General features: G+C 36.0%; 2 protein-coding genes across 5 annotated transcripts in view; one reads left to right on the top strand and one right to left on the bottom strand.

The window, feature by feature from the left end:
• lcorl (ligand dependent nuclear receptor corepressor-like) overlaps positions 1-3,181 on the top strand; it is a 22,720-nt gene extending 19,539 nt beyond the window's left edge. For both annotated transcript variants that reach the window (XM_017356056.3, XM_009291227.4), the window contains one exon: positions 1,397-3,181. In XM_017356056.3, coding sequence (XP_017211545.2) covers positions 1,397-1,484 — 88 coding nt within the window. In that variant the 3' untranslated portion in view covers positions 1,485-3,181. The remainder of the gene's footprint in view (positions 1-1,396) is intronic.
• Positions 3,170-16,616, bottom strand: ncapg (non-SMC condensin I complex, subunit G). 3 transcript variants are annotated; one of them, NM_001256205.1, is given in 22 exon segments: positions 3,170-3,704; positions 3,825-3,894; positions 3,996-4,040; positions 4,148-4,274; positions 6,759-6,929; positions 7,038-7,200; positions 9,302-9,483; positions 10,840-11,064; positions 11,147-11,266; positions 11,407-11,517; positions 12,043-12,228; positions 12,310-12,399; positions 12,641-12,764; positions 13,061-13,201; positions 13,291-13,440; positions 13,708-13,903; positions 14,009-14,093; positions 14,249-14,394; positions 14,549-14,777; positions 14,868-15,083; positions 15,527-15,644; positions 16,564-16,609. In NM_001256205.1, coding segments are annotated over 21 exon segments (3,012 nt in total). In that variant the 5' UTR covers positions 15,635-15,644; positions 16,564-16,609; the 3' UTR covers positions 3,170-3,577.

Here is a 16,616-nt window from a genome sequence, read left to right as displayed (position 1 = left end):
GTCAGTTAGATAAACTCATTTATTTATTTGATCCTCTCTGGATCCTTAGATTTTCCACTGATAACCCAAAATTACATTTGGTTAAGCCAAGCCCTCTATGTTTAGACCAGGGGTTTTCAAACTTTTAGGACACCCCCAAGCAAAATAATCTTGTCGTTCGATTTGTGATAAGATTATTTTGCTTACCCCATTGGCAGATTATTTTGCTTAAGAAAAAACTCACTTCATTTTGGCATATTATTTCTTAAAACAAGACAATATGTTTTGCTTGTCTAGAAAATGCTTCTTGATTTGAGACCATTTAGATATTTGGACTAGAAACAAGACAAAAAAAAATCTAAGTAAGAAAATCTTTTTGTGCAGTGTGCCCAACTGTAGTTAAAGTCCCCCAAAATTACAGGAAACTCTTACATAAAAGCACTTCAAGTAAACACCTTAATTATATTATTGTCTATTAAGGCAAATAACTACATTACTGATATCTATGTAAACATAGTCAGTGTGTCTTCAAAGATAGTGAAAGATCCAGAAGGGCATTCTGCTGATTTGATGCAGAAGTGCACTTTTTTGTTAGACGCTCACCGGTTTGACTTTCATTCACCGTCATTCATTTTAAAAAGCACCCGCTCCATTTTATTTGCATATATTTTACTGGAACGCATGAACTTTATATGTGCCTGATAGTTATATGTGGAGCTAAGGTTAATCGGAATTACTCTAGTGAGCACACAAAAACTGTCATAATTTACTCAAGTGCACGCCCCCTTAATAGATGCTGGTGCGCCCCACAGTTTGAAAACCCCTGGTTTGACTTCTCTTCGATGTCTTATTATAAATCGCTTGGTGTGCATGGCTTCATTTATTTATTTTTGCTGTTTTGTTTTTACTATTTTAAATAGTACAGCAAACTTTTTTTATTTGTTTTTGGTCAACTACCCCTAAACTTCTGAGGTCTGCTAGAAAGTGTAACATAACTCAAGTGTGTTCAACCGGAATGTGTTTTAATAACTCGTCTGCAAATGGGCTTAAAGTATGTTTCTGGTCTCTATAAAGCCGGGATCACCAAACGTTTTCCTGGAGATCCGGTGTTCTGCAGATTTTAGCTCCATCCCTAATCAAAAACACCAGAACAAGCTAATCAAGGTCTTACTAGGTGCATTTGAATTACCCAGGCAGGTGTGATGAGACAAGTTGGAGCTAAACCCTGCCGGGCACCGGACCTCCAGGAATGAGATTGGTGACACTTGCTATAAAGAATGTTTGATTCATAATATCAGTTACGATTATTTTATCTTTTGTATAGATTTAACTTTGTGTTGTTAAACTTTGTTTGTGATGTGTTGTAAATATTGTAGGCTGCAATCAAATATAAGTGTCTCTGTTTTGTGTTTTACAGGATCATTAAAGTAACTTGGGACCAGTTTCGGGCAAGACATTTTCTTGAACTCTTAACACAAGGTGCCTTTCAACAGTGGTCTGGCTGAGTATCAAAAGCATTACGACACACAACCTCAGCAAGCGTCGTGTAGCAAAAACAACGTAAAAATTCATTTGACACTTGTTGCACTATTTAAATATTTTATTTGTAAAACGTTTCATTTTTTTACTTGGCTTTATTTTTGGTGCAGACCAGAAGATCTGTTTGCATGAAGGAGTATGAAAGGTTACATGAGCAGTATGTTGTCTGGGTGTCAGCCTGTGATTTTAAAACTTTCTGAAGACAACTTTTTTCACATTTACATTTTTAAAGGATACAAATGATCTTATTTTTAGATTTGCCAATGTTTGATAGGAGTCTTATGTGCTATAAATGTTGCCACTAAGACAAAAACTGGCCATTCAAATAGAACTTTTAAATTTGAAAGTGAGTGTAGTGTTTTTACTTTAAGTTCAGTCACTTTATTATTATCATTACTTTACAGAAATATTTGACTGGAATTTAGATTGTTTGACTGTTTTGTGGGAAATCATTTAAGCATTAATCTACATCCTTGTTCTTATTGCACTACCAAACCCCTCCTGCTTCTCATTTCATTTTATTTCTAACTACAACAAAAGTTGTAACGTACAGTGTATTTTAGTGCAATGTTTTACTTTTAGAAAGATGTAAAAGTCTATTTTACTTTCTCTTAAATTAAAAGCTTTTAAGATTATCCTGAAGCAAATGTGCTCCACATATCGTTTCTTGGGGAAGAAAAGCATACCTTGTGAAAATCTTAAATTGTGATCTTGCAGTATGACACCTACCTCCTAAACTGTACTGGTAAGTCATGGTAGTTCAGCCTGAAATGATTATGTATTGTTGTGACCTTGTCCTTGATTTAGGCCATGTTTAGTTATTTATTTAACATTTGTTGTTAGTCCTACTGCTACTTTAGCTTCTGTTGGTCACCAAAATTAATTTAGGTTCCTTTTAACAAGACTGGCTTGCATCTGTGCATTTAAAATGTAGTCAGATTGATAATCTAAGCTTTGAGAAACTGGTCTTTGACATTATCTAATATGTTCTACTGGATTTAAACCTTTGTGTCTGGGGAATGTCAGCTAGTGTTTGTTCTAAAACGGCAGAAATTAAACAATTTAGCATGTTTAGACATTCACTCACTCTAACACTGTGGAGTGTCTTACACCTGGAGCAGCTGCGGGTTTAGTGGGGACTCAACTTCAATCGTGGGAGGAAAAGAGTGCCGGTTATTCATTACCCCCTCACCTAAAACCTTTGCCAGGAACTGAACCACTGACCTTTAGGAACACAAGTCCAACTCTCTAACTGGTAGGCCAGGCTGCTAAATGCTTTTCAGTTACCCTTTACATAACCAGTGGCAGTGCCAACATGAATGTCTGCACAAACCTCAGCAATCCCAACTAGTGCTTTTAGGGTCACAACCATTCGAAGTACTACAGTGTCAAACAGACAAGGCTAAAAAAAAAAAAAAAAAGGGAAAGGTACATTTTGCCTGTACACCTATGCCAACCGACAGCTGGAGTTGAAGCTTGTTATAAGACCTGTTAGGTCTTCTGTATATTGTTTTTTTTGGCCACTGTATATTTGTTACCTGGTGCTACAAGTTGTACATAATCGTATAACTTATGTACATGTATTGTGTTTTCTCTGTGTTTTTTATACTTGCCTTCAAAGATGCTGTCTCAATCATTAAAACAATAAAAGCTCTTGTGAACAGATTTTGTTTTATTTCAGTTAAAAGCATACAAAAGTTCAATTGAAACAGGAGTTAGCTTCTTTATCAGCTCTCACATATTAATTATATAAAGGTATGAACATTCACATAATCAGACCAACATTCTTAAAATAGCCAATTATAAAAGGGGGTGAGTTCAGTCCACTTCCTTGTGCATTTGTTTACAGGTTCAAACAAGCAAATGAATTGGCATGCCTCCTACACACATGAAAAGGACTGCAGATGGCACATTTTAACCAACAATCTTAGAATACATCAATATTTACCAGTATTTAAACTAAAGAGAGAGAACGCTAGTATTCAAATCCACCAGTAGTTTCTCAGGTAAAACTGAGGACATCATTGGTTGAAAGACGCCCCTCTCAAATAATCCACTCTTATGAACCATTGGCCTCCTGGTTTATGAGGGCAGTCAGATCCTGCTTGGTTTTATCCAGAGCAGCAATTTTTGCACGTCGGCTTGGTCGCACTGATGGAGCCTCTTCAGGAATATTCTCTTCATCACTATATATATATATATAAAGAAAGAAAGATATTTTAGCAATAGCGCAATTAAAATAAACCACCTGCAAAAAAGTTAGCATCTCAGCTTGAGAAAAAAGTCAAATTGTAGCGCAGTCCAACCTTTCATCAGAAGACATGTCTGCTTTATAAGATTTTTTTCCATTCTTTGCAGTGGCAGCTTTTTTCTGGCCTGTAAAAAGACAAAAAAAAGAGTGGAAGCTGAATACAAGCTATCAAACATTTACCTGTCAACCCAACACAAACATAAGACAAAAAGAAAAAGCCAATGACCTCTTTTTGCTCGTTTAGGTTTCGTCTCATCCTTGTTCATCAACTCTGCAAGAATGTTCAGTCTAGTTAAAGCAATTCTAAACCAGTCTTAATTTGAATCGTAATAATCTCATCAAAAATTGGATGCAAAACTACATTATGCTTGCTAGTACCTCCATTGTTTTCATCCAAGTTAAGCAAAGCTGTGTCCTGGTTACTGGCTGATTTGGAACCATGATCTCCGATTAGCTGGTTGCAAAGCTTTTCAATAACCCTTGTGCAGTACTTATCTTTCACTTCCTGTAACACAAGACAAAGATGTGGTAGTCACTACACAATCAATCACTTGCTTTAAAGGGCACCTATGTTGAAAAAAATTTACTGTTCAAGCTGTTTGGACAGACGTGTGTAGATATAGTGTATATACCATCATATTGGGGCGATTTAAACACAACCAGTCAGTTTTTTCAATTTAACAACAAAAATGGTGGACCAATTGGAGCGGTTTACAGACCAACTGCAACTTGATGTAGGAGTGCGGTTTCTACGCCAACCAAATTGATTGACAGCTGCGTATTAACATGTCTCTGTAGTAACCCATATAATCATATCAACAAAACAGGACGTGTGCAAAGCAACCAGGAAAAAAGGATCTGTTCAGTTTGCTAGGATCATCAAATGTGATCAAGAGTGAGTTTTACCAGTTTAAAATGTTTTAAAACAGTGCATGTTTAATTAATTACAGCGATTTACTTCAGCACCACAGCCACATCAGTACAATTATAAAAGAAGACGCTTCAATCCCGGACATGCAAAAGCGGTGCAAAACTATACGCGCGTGCGTGCGTGCGTGTGTGTGTGTACTTCGTAATGACATTGTGTGACTTATTGTGTTTTCTTTTTGCAAGGACACTGGTATTAAATTATCTGTTCCAACTCTGATTTGTTTTTTTTAAAGTTTTTAAAGCTTCTAAAGTTTACAACAGATCATGTTTGTAATAAAGACAATAAAATCGCTATGTAACTCTTAACTGCTATAATCACCACAGTAGGGATGCCACGGTTCTCAATATAATATTAAACTGTACGGTACGACCTCCACAGTTCAATATGCGCTTGTGAATTGCAGTTTTTCCGGTTTTGCATTTAAATAATTTGTGCGTTCCATATCTCCCTGAATTGACTGTGTGCGCCTCTAAATCCATTAGCTAAGATGAGGAATATCAAATCACTATGCTCTAAAGTTAGGGGGCGCTTGACCATCATTCCACACTTTAACATTGCGAGCGGCGATGAAGTGAGGCTGAAGCAACAGTACAAGGAAACGCTGGCGAAGTGAGGCAACAGTATGAGAAAGCGCCGACCTCTTTCAAATTTGCGGTGTGAGGACATTTCGGTTTTGCCGGTAAGTAAAATGCCAATAAAAGAAAAACGGTGAACACTACATAACTGTGCAAGCATTGTTTTACACGTATAACCATGACTACACATCTGCAGCGCCATTACCCAGCAATATCACTGTCTGAAGGCAGGATAGCAGAGAAGGTAATAAAGTCCTCCAAATAAAAACAATACCTTACTGAATCTTTCAAGCAAACATACCCAACTGGTTCAGAGAGACACATAAAAATAACAAAGGGTGTTTATTGCTAAAGATTTGCAGCCGTTTTTTGTGATTGGAGAGGTGGGCTTTTGTCATTTTATAAAAGCACTAGATCCACATTACAGACTACAGTCTCACATTTTTTCAGCACCGAGATAATTAAGATGGTTTATTTATGTTTACTTAAGTACAAATATGTTTATCTGAAATGGCCAATTTATCTTCACATGAATGTTTATTTTCAAAGTGTAGGATTTTATGTGTTCCCCAGTTTGTACATGGGCTACCAGCAGCTGTGAGATTTCAGTGTAAATTGTTTTTATACAATACACTGGGAACTAGTGTACTTTTCTTGGCTTTTAAGTAAAACAAAATGAGTATTGCAATAAATAGTTTTTATTTTTCTCTCCTTAACCTCTTATTGTTCCTATTGCCTATAGAAACCCCCCGTCAACCGTGTTGAAGCACACTTGTCCCCCTAGGCCTGCACCCATACTGCATCTTTACCTTGCGAGCCGAAGCACACATACGTCATCGATGATGCGACTGTTCAGTTTAACGGGAAGTAAAGTGCTGTTGCTCACAGTAGATTGCTTTAGTTATAGCGTTTTTTCATTATTTTAAGTCGTTTGATATGCAGAGGCACACAGTCAAATAATCTGCCGAACAGATCCACCACTTTTGATGCTAATAAATGTTCATAAATGTCTTTGTGCTGCAGGTATTAGGAAGTCTGCTGAAGGTGGCAGCTGACATGCAGTGGGGGGTTTGTATCTTTAATAAACTATGACAATAAGTGTTTATTTAAACACCAGAAACTGCCAACTGAATCTCGCCTGGGCCTGATTCAGAGCACTTACACGTCAAACAACTCTGGAAATGCACCCGGGCAGAGTTCGGATAGCCTAGTGTAAATGCACCTTAAAAAGACTACACTGTACTCGGACACCAAAATGGGGGTATTGTGAATGCTATAATAAATGATCTGATGGGTATTTTGAGGAGAAACTTGACAGACACATTCTGGAGAAACCAAAGGCTCATCTTACATCTTGTAAAAGGGTTAAAATAGGTGCCCTTTAATGCCAATCAAATTTGACAGCCCATTTCATTGTCAAGTGTTTCTGCCTTAATCTGACAATCTTTTCTTTTATGCACTTTTACAAAAGACATGGCAGTACCTGTAATATGTCTTTTAACAGGAGCTGCAGTTCATTGTTGGCAGGTCCAGGTTCAGTGTTAATCTCCAGCCAGCTGAGAGTTTTGCAGTAGAGGCGCACTTCAGGAGCAGAAACATCTCTCAAGATCTCATTACAAACACGCAACGCCAGCGAATCATGAACTGACACAGCCTGCAAAAGAGATGTTTGATCACTTAGATGATATATTAACAGATTCAAGTGCTTCAAACAGAGGCACTACTGAAACTTTTGTAAGTGTACATGCAAGTTTCACTGTACCTGTACGACCGCAGGTTGCACGAGAGCACTGGGTCGTGTTAGTTCAACAAACAATTCAGCCACATTGGACGCGTCTACCTCAGACAACGGAGAGGTCACAGGAGCATTGAACAGTGTTCTCATGGTTGGTAGGAAACTCTCCTCCACACACTCTTGATTTGCTCTAGTGTACAACAATTTCAGGAGAAACTGTAAATATCTTGCTGTGCACTTACAACAATGCATTTCATTTAAATGCCAGTAACATTATTGGGTTAGTTTACTCAAATATTACGTTTTTTTAGATGCTCTATACATTTACATTGATGTTAAAGCAAAAAGAAATCAATTGAAACATTTTCCTAGACCAAACCCCATAACACATATAGAAGCAGTAAAATGTTGCTGTATTGTTCATTAACAAAAATTTGTGTACGAGTGAAATTCAAATATTTTATATAAATGATTATGAATTTTAGACTTCATGAATGTTATCACTTTGTTAATGGTTAGCAAACTACTAAACTTGACGAAATGGCAGTTTTGATAGCGTTTGATAGTTTCACATGAATAATATGATGTAGTTGCGTTTGTTTTACAAAATCTTGTCTCATCCGCAATAAACTATCTGCATACTACTTTAATTGTTGTCTGTCAGTTTAAGTGTGGTCAATGCCATGCTGGAGCAAACGAAAGAAAAAAAAAATTAAGAATTTGTATTTTTCCAGTAGGATCCAGAATCGCCAAACCAAGTCTCCTTTAGTGCGCTCACATTAAGTATAAAAAAAAATTGTCACACACAATTTTACTTGATAATGTGCATTTGTACAGACAACATACTTTATGCCAACTGACCTAACATGTGATGGTTATGGGACATATTTGGAGAAAGCACATCAAAACAAAATATCTATACTTCACTTATGTACCAAAACACAAGAATGTAATAATATATTGCATTTGCTTGCCTTTTTGCTCACGAAAACAATAAAAGTCTCAGAAATCTAAACAGAAGTGGTCGTGCCTCACTTGAATGCATAATAATACTAGATTTTAAAAAAATGCATCTGGGATGACGACTTGTAATTGGATGACTGAAAATGCATGTTATTACCAAGTGGAAATGGGGTTTCAGGTCTCATTATTAACAAAACCTATACTTTACTCAAATAAAAATTACTGTGGGTTTGGAACCTGAAGAAAAGTAAATAGCAGAATTTTATTTGTGGCTGAACTTTAAACTACTTTCAGGATTTCTGTATGATGGCAAAAAGAATCGAGCGCACTGGTGAGATCCCCATCTCTCTGCTCACACAAAATGTATTATTTTTGACTAAAGGGACAGTGAGTAATGCCAAGCTATAGTCCAAATAGATTTACTTTTTACAGATGCGCTGCCTTTGACAGTTGTATTTCGTTGATTGTCTGTGTTGAAAACAAACAGCTAATAATAGGTGTTGTATACTAATATCATAATGTCACCAGCTATCACTTTTTTGTTTTGATTAAGTTTAGCAGCTACGCCTAAACTGTGCTCAACCTAAATGTGATCAAATTTATCAAAAAAAAAATTCTGATTAATTTTCTATATATTTTCAATAAATATTGTTATTCAAAATAAGCTATACATGCATTAAATGCACAAAATACATAAATATATTGCCATTATTCTGCTACTCCACTATATATGTGTCCTATAAGATGTGGCCATGAGGTGTACTTAGAGAATTGGTATTTTTGTGCCTCTGAAGGGAAATGTAATGTATATTGCCATACATACTGAGTAGCTATTCAAATGAAGATGTAGGAATTACATTTTTGTGCCAATAGGTGTCGACAAACACCCATCTAAATGTCTGTCACTATAATATTCTTTAAAAATTATTGAAACATGAAGTCTTTATGAAGAAAGTCATTGAATCAATGAGACTTAAAGTATATAAAATACAATACGTAAACAATTTTTGATTTTAATCTGTTTACAGGGGTGGTTCTAAGATTTCATCTTTTGTGGGACACACACACACACACACTGATGAAATCTAGAACCACTACTTTAAACGTCACTTACAAAATAACATTTTTTAGATAGATTAAATGAATGTTAAATAAAAGTCCATTTTTATATAATACACGAACGGCCGCCAGTTTCCGCGTGTGTAGGTCTGTTATCTTCTCGCAGTTCACTTGACCTAGCAAGTAAACATTACCAGTGCACTCAATTCATTTTGGCATTTGAATTTGCCATCATATTTCTGTTCAAAAGTACCTGACCAGATGCATACCTGCTTGCTCGAGCATACAGTTGTAAGAAAACTCCCAGACAATGGCGCAGTCTTTGGTCATCCTCAGTTACAGGATTGTACCACAGTAACACCAGGCGGGACAACAGCTTTGGGCTTAAGATTCTTCCACAATACATCAGCTTGGCCAGACCCTCTGCTGTCTCTGTGCGAAGCTCGCAGACCTGAAAAATATCAGTTAATATCATTTAATGCAGCATTTGCAGAACATTTAGGGCAAATTGTCAAAATGCTAGCCAATCGGCTACAGGACTTTCCACATTAATGAATTGTGAAATAAAGCTCTACACTGACTCATTGTTGTAACATTAGAAAACCATAACAGTTATTTTAATAATCTTCACAGCGATTTGTAGTGTAGAGTTAACATGCTCACAAGGACATCTTTCTCAATAAAGCATACACCTATGCAAAGCTGGGCATACAAGTGCTAAACAATACATCCAAAAATAGATACACATTCATTGAACAGTAAATATCAATTTATAAATCGCGATAGAACATTTCAATAATAGTGATATGATTTTTCAACATTCTGATATTTGAGCATTTGACATTGAATGGCATTCAGGGCAGTGTCAAATGCAATTGGTTGTAGGATTGTTTGAAAGCCATATCAATGAACTGATAAGTCAGCACATTGCTCATATATCTGCACGGTTCTGTTGATAGACATGGCTCAAACACTAGCCAATCGAATAAATTAATATCTGAAGGGAACCAATAATAATTAAAAAAAACTGTTTTAATCCAGCCAAAATAAAACAAGGAAGACTTTCTTTAGTAGAAAACATAAAAGGGGATAGGGTACAACTTTTCTTTGTTAAAAATTGCTTGGGAAATATAAAAAAAAAATAAATATCACAAGTATGTATTATATGAACTGTGGCCAGAATAAATGACTACACACATTAAATTAGTCAGTACCAAAGCCAAAACTAGAGCTAATGTAACAAAACTAACTAGAGATCATGGAAATGATCCTAAAATAGTACACCCAAATTAATATAAAAAAAAATAATATTTACAATTTTTAACCAAGAAAAAAATATTTTTGTTAATTTTGTAATTTGTAAAATGGATTGTTTTTTGCAATACCTCACAAACTATAGTAAACTTATATTTATTATATTAATATAATAAAATGTGTATTGTTTAAACACACCAGTTTATTGGCTATATTCAAACAACTTTTACAAGAAGACAAGCCCGTCAACTTCTGATGGGCAAATTTCATGTCCTTTCCTACATTTTTTTCTTCAAAAAGTCATTCTGGTCTTTACATCAATGGTAAAGACAAGACAACAGCCACTGGTATTTCACGCTCTCTTATTATTCCATTTTTGAGGACTTACAAAACTTTTTTTTTTTTAAATTCTTGTTACATCAATCTATTACAACAGATTTACAGTAATTAGTTCCATTTGAGCTGTTTGTTGGGTTTAGGCAGGAAATGTCAGATTATGTCCTTAGTTCCTATAGTGTGCCTTTAACAAAATGTCATGTAATGTATGCAGTACCTCACTATCAAGGAATTCTGAGAGCATCTTCAGAATGCTCTGCACAGGGCTCTCCTCCTCTGCTTGTTTTTCTGGTTGTCGGTCACTGATGTCTGGAGAGTCGGGTGTCTGGGAGGTAGGGGGAACAGGCTTGTCTTGTAGAATATCAAGACCATTGAGCAGGAGCTGGTCAATAAGAGATCGAAGGGCGCTGATTCTGATTTTAGGCTCATCCAGCTGTGTGATCTAAAATAAATAAAACAATAAAATTTTACCTCTTATTTATCAACAAAAAAACGAATTCAGTGTTTTTAAAGCATAAAAATACCTGCAAGAGCAGCACAAGGTGTGTGTTGGCAAGGTCTTTACTGTGGAGAGCAGCAGTTCCCAAACATATGACAGCCATGTTGCGCACAGCAGGATTAGGGTTGGAAACACTTGGCAGTATCTAAAAATAAGAGATCACTTTGAAGCTATATTTGAAGCTCTTTAAGCAGTTAAGCACTGAACAGACTATTTTGAGAGTTACACAAATGAGAAAAGCAGATTTTATGTTTATGTGAGTGTATTTATGTATGAGTATTGTACCAATGATTCTATCAGAGCAATCATGGTAGGGCAGACTCCTCTCTTTATGCTCATTTGCTTGAACAACTCGGCACACATTGTCAGACATTTCAACAAGGTCTCAGGATCACTCTGTGGAAAAGACACACATCTTATAATGTTGATTTATGAAACAAGCAATGTTAGTGCTTAAACGTTAATTACCTCATCCTCATAGAAACAAGCAAATCATTTAACTCAACACTCCCATCCACAAAAATAAAAACAAAATAATTCAACCAATTAACAAATCAGTTAATTAACCAGATATTTGCTGGAGGAAAGTTCCCTGTTTATAAACTGATGTTTAAGTATTTGGGACCGATTATATACATTTTGAATGTTTAGAAAGCCCCTTTTTCTTACCTAAACTACATTTATTTGATCAAAAACAGTTATGAAAATTATAAACACTTATTAAAACATCAATTTTTTTGTTATGTACTTTACTCCCATTGTGACAAAGGTAAAAGCTAGCCTTCAGCACTGCATGACCATTCAGAAATGTAATTATCTGTTGCCATTAGTTTAAATATTACTCAATTAAAAAAGTAGTTGATGAAATTAATGTACCTACATATACACACATGCACGTATATGTGCTTGTAAATTTTGTACCTTCTCTATACGCTGTTCCTTGACATTTTCAGCTGGCTGTGAAACCTCCAGGGTAAGCTGGTTCTTGAGCTCCTCCAGTTGAGAGATGGAGTCTTTCAGCTCAGCTGCACGGCTAAAGTCCTGACAGCTGATGCAGTCTTCTAGAGTCTGTTTGGCCTCCATTATCTGCACTCGCACCTCAGCCAGCTATCAAAAAACATTTTTAAATCAAGACGAATACAATCGATTAATGACATTAGGCACCAGTGATTTATAAATATAACTCACTCTGACTTGTTTTCTGCGTTTCTCATTCTCATCCACTGGCTCAGAGATAGGGAAAATAGGCTCCCTCACATCAGAGATTATTTCAGCAACCTGAAGAAAACATAGCACAGTCAACCAATTACATTTATTTGTCAGCCAATGATTAAACTTATTTTAAGCATGAAAAACTATTTATTCAGCTTTTTAGCACCCAATTAGGGTCAATTTTGAATATGACGGCACATTCAAGAAAAACTACATGGTCAATCTCAAAGAAATATACTGATTAAACCTCAGTCTTTCACAAACAGAAGATTTTTCAGAAGTAATATGTTGTTCAACAAGGACTCACCATCTGAATTTTCTGGGCATCATCTCGCAAAATGTTGACAAGTTTCTCCACTAGCAGACCAATCAGAGAAACAGGTGTGTTGGGCATCACAAGTATCTCCTGCAGCACTGCTACCATGCGCTTCCTAAACAGTAGTTGAGAAGGTTAAAACATTTTACCTTTAGATGCAATTAATTAAATATCAATATTGTCTTCAGAAAATAAAATGATCAAACCCTAAAGAATTGAATGTTGAACAAAAACATTTTTTCTACAATGAGCAACAAAAGATTTACGTCCACTTGCACCTCTACATTACAGATTCATGCAACTAAATTTAGATAACTGCAACTCTGCTCAAAAAAAGCCTCTGCTGAATTATCACAGCTAAATGTCTCCACAGTTTATGCAACCAGCCTCAGATATATTGATAAATCAGACCTGCCGCCTTCCTCGGAAGTGTCCAGACATCCAACAAGCAGAATCAACTGCTGCCCAACAAACTCTTGGGTCATCACCATCTCAAGCTGTGTCATATCAGTTCTTTGCGCCTCAGACAGCTGAGTAATGCTCTTTAGAAAACTGAAACAAAAAGGCTCTTGTTAAGCTGAATATCAGTTTATTATCCATTTAAAAGCAAGACAGTAAACACAAGCGTAGGGCACATTCACCTGTATAGATATTCGGCATAGATTGCTGCCTCGGGGAGTAACTGCTCCAGTAATTCTTCACCCTCATTTCCCTTACTCTTGACAAATTCACACAGTGCTCTCCAGTACAACACATTTTCACATGTGAGGGAGTTGACAGGAATCAGTTTCCTGTACAGAGACAGAATTAAACCTGCATAAGACAAATATACTGGCACCAACTCAACATTATAAAGAATAAGAATGATAATGATAATAGTAACAACAGCATGTGTAGCTAGTTTAACATTTTAAAATAAACTTGTAAATAATCAGTTTTTAAAAAGCATTTTTTATAGGTTTTGTCTACAATAAAAAAATATTTTTATATTGGTGGACTGAATTCTGCTGCAGTGACTGAAATATCCTGGTTTCAGTGTTTTGATTAAAGCAACTGACCTTTCATCCAACCTGACACCATTTTGCATAAGGTCATCAGGGCTTGTTGCCATTGAAAAGATGGCATGCAAGGCAGTCACTGCAGTGTCTGCACAGTTCTCTACATCTAGTCTGTGAAGCAACTGCAAAACATCTCCTTGGAGCAAGCGAAGCCAAGCAGGCAGCAAATGGGCCCTGACAACCTCCTTCACTGAATCTGAGAGAAAAACATGATTTACTGACTTGTCTGCAAACATGTTATGGAAATTTCATACAGTTGTGTATATATATTGACAGCTTAATTAACAATCCATTTTCTTACCTGAAGAGTCACTGAGGCCTTCATGTAACAGACTTACTCTCTGAGCAATGCTCAAAGCTCGAATATGCACTTTCTCTGCAAGTACCTGTGGGAAATATATAAACTTACTGTATGTAATGCATACTAATGTTTAAACATTTAGGGTCAGTTAGATTCTAATTTAGACAATGTGCGTTTTTGATTATGAATGATTATTATTTGGTAACTTTCCTTACTTATTACTCTGTCAAATAAAATTACCTCATAAGCAAGTTTCCTGACTTTCTCCTTGACGTCCCTTGTGCGCTTATAAATTTTAGGAAGTGTGACGGCGGAAGGTGCAATGCAGGACAGCACAGCACGACGAACCTCAGGGTTTGAGTCATTTTCCAAAAGCAGAACATAAGCTATACACAAACAGAATGAATCACATTCACTTACATTTATTTATTTATTTATATTACAAAATTCTTAAATCAATTGTATTAAAATGTTTGCCAGGGAAAGATGCACCTCAATATCCTTTTAAAAAAAGAGCTCTAGTAAGACATTTCTGAGTACCTTTAATAGTTGGGCAATCCGAATTAGTGGGGTCCTGGAGTCTGGCCATGGCCAGTGCTGCCTGAATTCTGACATTAGGGTATTTGTCTGTGACCCTGACCAGCATGGCCTCATGGATCCTATCACACAGATCATCGTCGATCTGAGCGTTTTCACTCAGACTGCCCAGCAATTTATTCACCAGCTGACAAACTCGAAATCGCACGGCATGGCTGTTTGCACCATGAGACTGAGAGAGAAATATATGAAGATAAAAAGGAAACGTTAGGTGGACAAACATTTTGCATTTTAATGACATTATGCAGTTTAGTGACATTACCTCCAAAAGGAAATTGAACAAAAAGTTCAAAAACTCATTGTCCTCTTCTTCTTCCTCCTCTTCCTCAGCCTCCTCATTAACGGGGATTTCAAAACTCGCAGCAAACTTAGTAACAAAATCAATGACATTCTCTACTGCTGGCTCTCGAGTGTAAATAATCATGGCATACTTCAGGCAACGTATAAACTCCTCATGGAATTGGGTTTTGTCTTCCAGCTAAACACAAGACAGAATTCAAATTTAGCATTCAGAGGATTGCTTAAAGTGCTAGACAGCATGCTTAAAAATATTCTGTGAGCCCATTCAAATATTTTGGTTTGGTAAAATCTCATTAAAGATGCATTTATTTTATACAGTTATAGCTTAAATGATATAAAAACAGGACAATATTAAATCAATTATTTTTTTAAATAATGGATTGTGTTTCATTACTCCACTCTTCAGTTTTCTATTGCTCTTAAAAAATAATATACTGATTTTGTGTTCAAACAAAACATTGCAGGTACATAGAACAATTATTTATACTAATTTATTGTAATTTTTAAAAGTTTTAAATCACTGTCAACTTACAGCATCGTCTTTGAATTAAATTTATGTGTTTCTATCATATTCATACATAAATTTAGTGTTCCCGTTTTTTTTTCTAAATGAATCTGTACCTTATTATATCCGTTCTTTAAACTTGCAACAAGTTTGGCCTTATTGTTATGAGCTTTCTGTGCACGCCGAAAAGCCTCTTCAATCTGCAGATCCGCGTCTCCAGGCATGATGTTATTACTAACACACAAAAACAAATACATCAGCAATATATCAATAGGGTACAATTGATTTTATATCCACACATTTAGACTTTCTCCTTAATAATATCATTTCAGAAAAGTATTCTTTGCAAATTATAAATACAGGTAAATCAGGTAAGCAGCCAATGACTCTCTAACGTTAAGTAAAACATTGTTCAGTCAATCAAATAGTGTTAATGTTGTTTTGAAGTCATATTTACATGTGATTTCAGAGCGAATATCCAAAGTAGTGTGGTTAACAACATGGGGACCGTATCAAAAGATGTCACTGTACAGAAATAATCGAATGCCCCAATATAAAACCAACTTTACCTCAATTTTTATCAACTATAGTGTGACTCAGTGATATTTCGTAACTTATGCGTACACATCCAAAACAACCATCAATTTCAGACAGACACTTAACTGGAACACAAAGAACGGCATCTGTTTAAACATTTATTTAACGTTAACGTTTAACGTTAGTTGTTTTGGCGTTGGCTGTTAATAACACGCTTTACAAGTTAAAGTTTTGTGGTCACAGCAGACGTCAAATACCGTTAACGTTAGCTCGGCAGAACAACATACTTACGTTACCTGATATTTCCTTGACCCGTGTGAAAGTTTTATTGATCTAAATAAAGAATTGTTCATTAAACGGGGCAGCATTTATGACAGAACACGATATATGTGAACCCACACTATATCAGTTTGTACGCATAAAATGAGCGACTCCACCCCGAGCTCCGACAGTTAACGTTAGCAACAACATAAAAACAAGAAAGCTAAATCATCACCTAAATGTTAACACATTGAAAAACCGTCAATAACGTCGTCGTCGTCAGTGTCTCTGCGAAACAATTAAATCCTTATCAAAAAGTTTTAATGGAGGAAAAACTCTTTAAACCGTGTCATACCTGCATAAAAGGCTTGGAAAACTTCTCTGTTGAAAAACGACGAAAGCGCCACT

This window comes from Danio rerio, chromosome 1 (assembly GCF_049306965.1).
Source record: "Danio rerio strain Tuebingen ecotype United States chromosome 1, GRCz12tu, whole genome shotgun sequence".
NCBI classification, from domain to species: Eukaryota; Metazoa; Chordata; class Actinopteri; order Cypriniformes; family Danionidae; genus Danio; species Danio rerio.
This window is presented reverse-complemented; position numbering and strand designations above follow the sequence as displayed.

Coding starts and splice junctions, on each gene's coding strand:
- ncapg (XM_073943608.1), bottom strand. CDS start 15,634: ATGCCTGGAGACGCGGATCTGCAGATTGAAGAGGCTTTTCGGCGTGCA. Junction 14,395..14,548: donor GGATTGCCCAACTATTAAAG/GTACTCAGAAAT, acceptor GTTTGTGTATAG/CTTATGTTCTGCTTTTGGAA. Junction 11,267..11,406: donor TTGCTCTGATAGAATCATTG/GTACAATACTCA, acceptor TCTTATTTTTAG/ATACTGCCAAGTGTTTCCAA.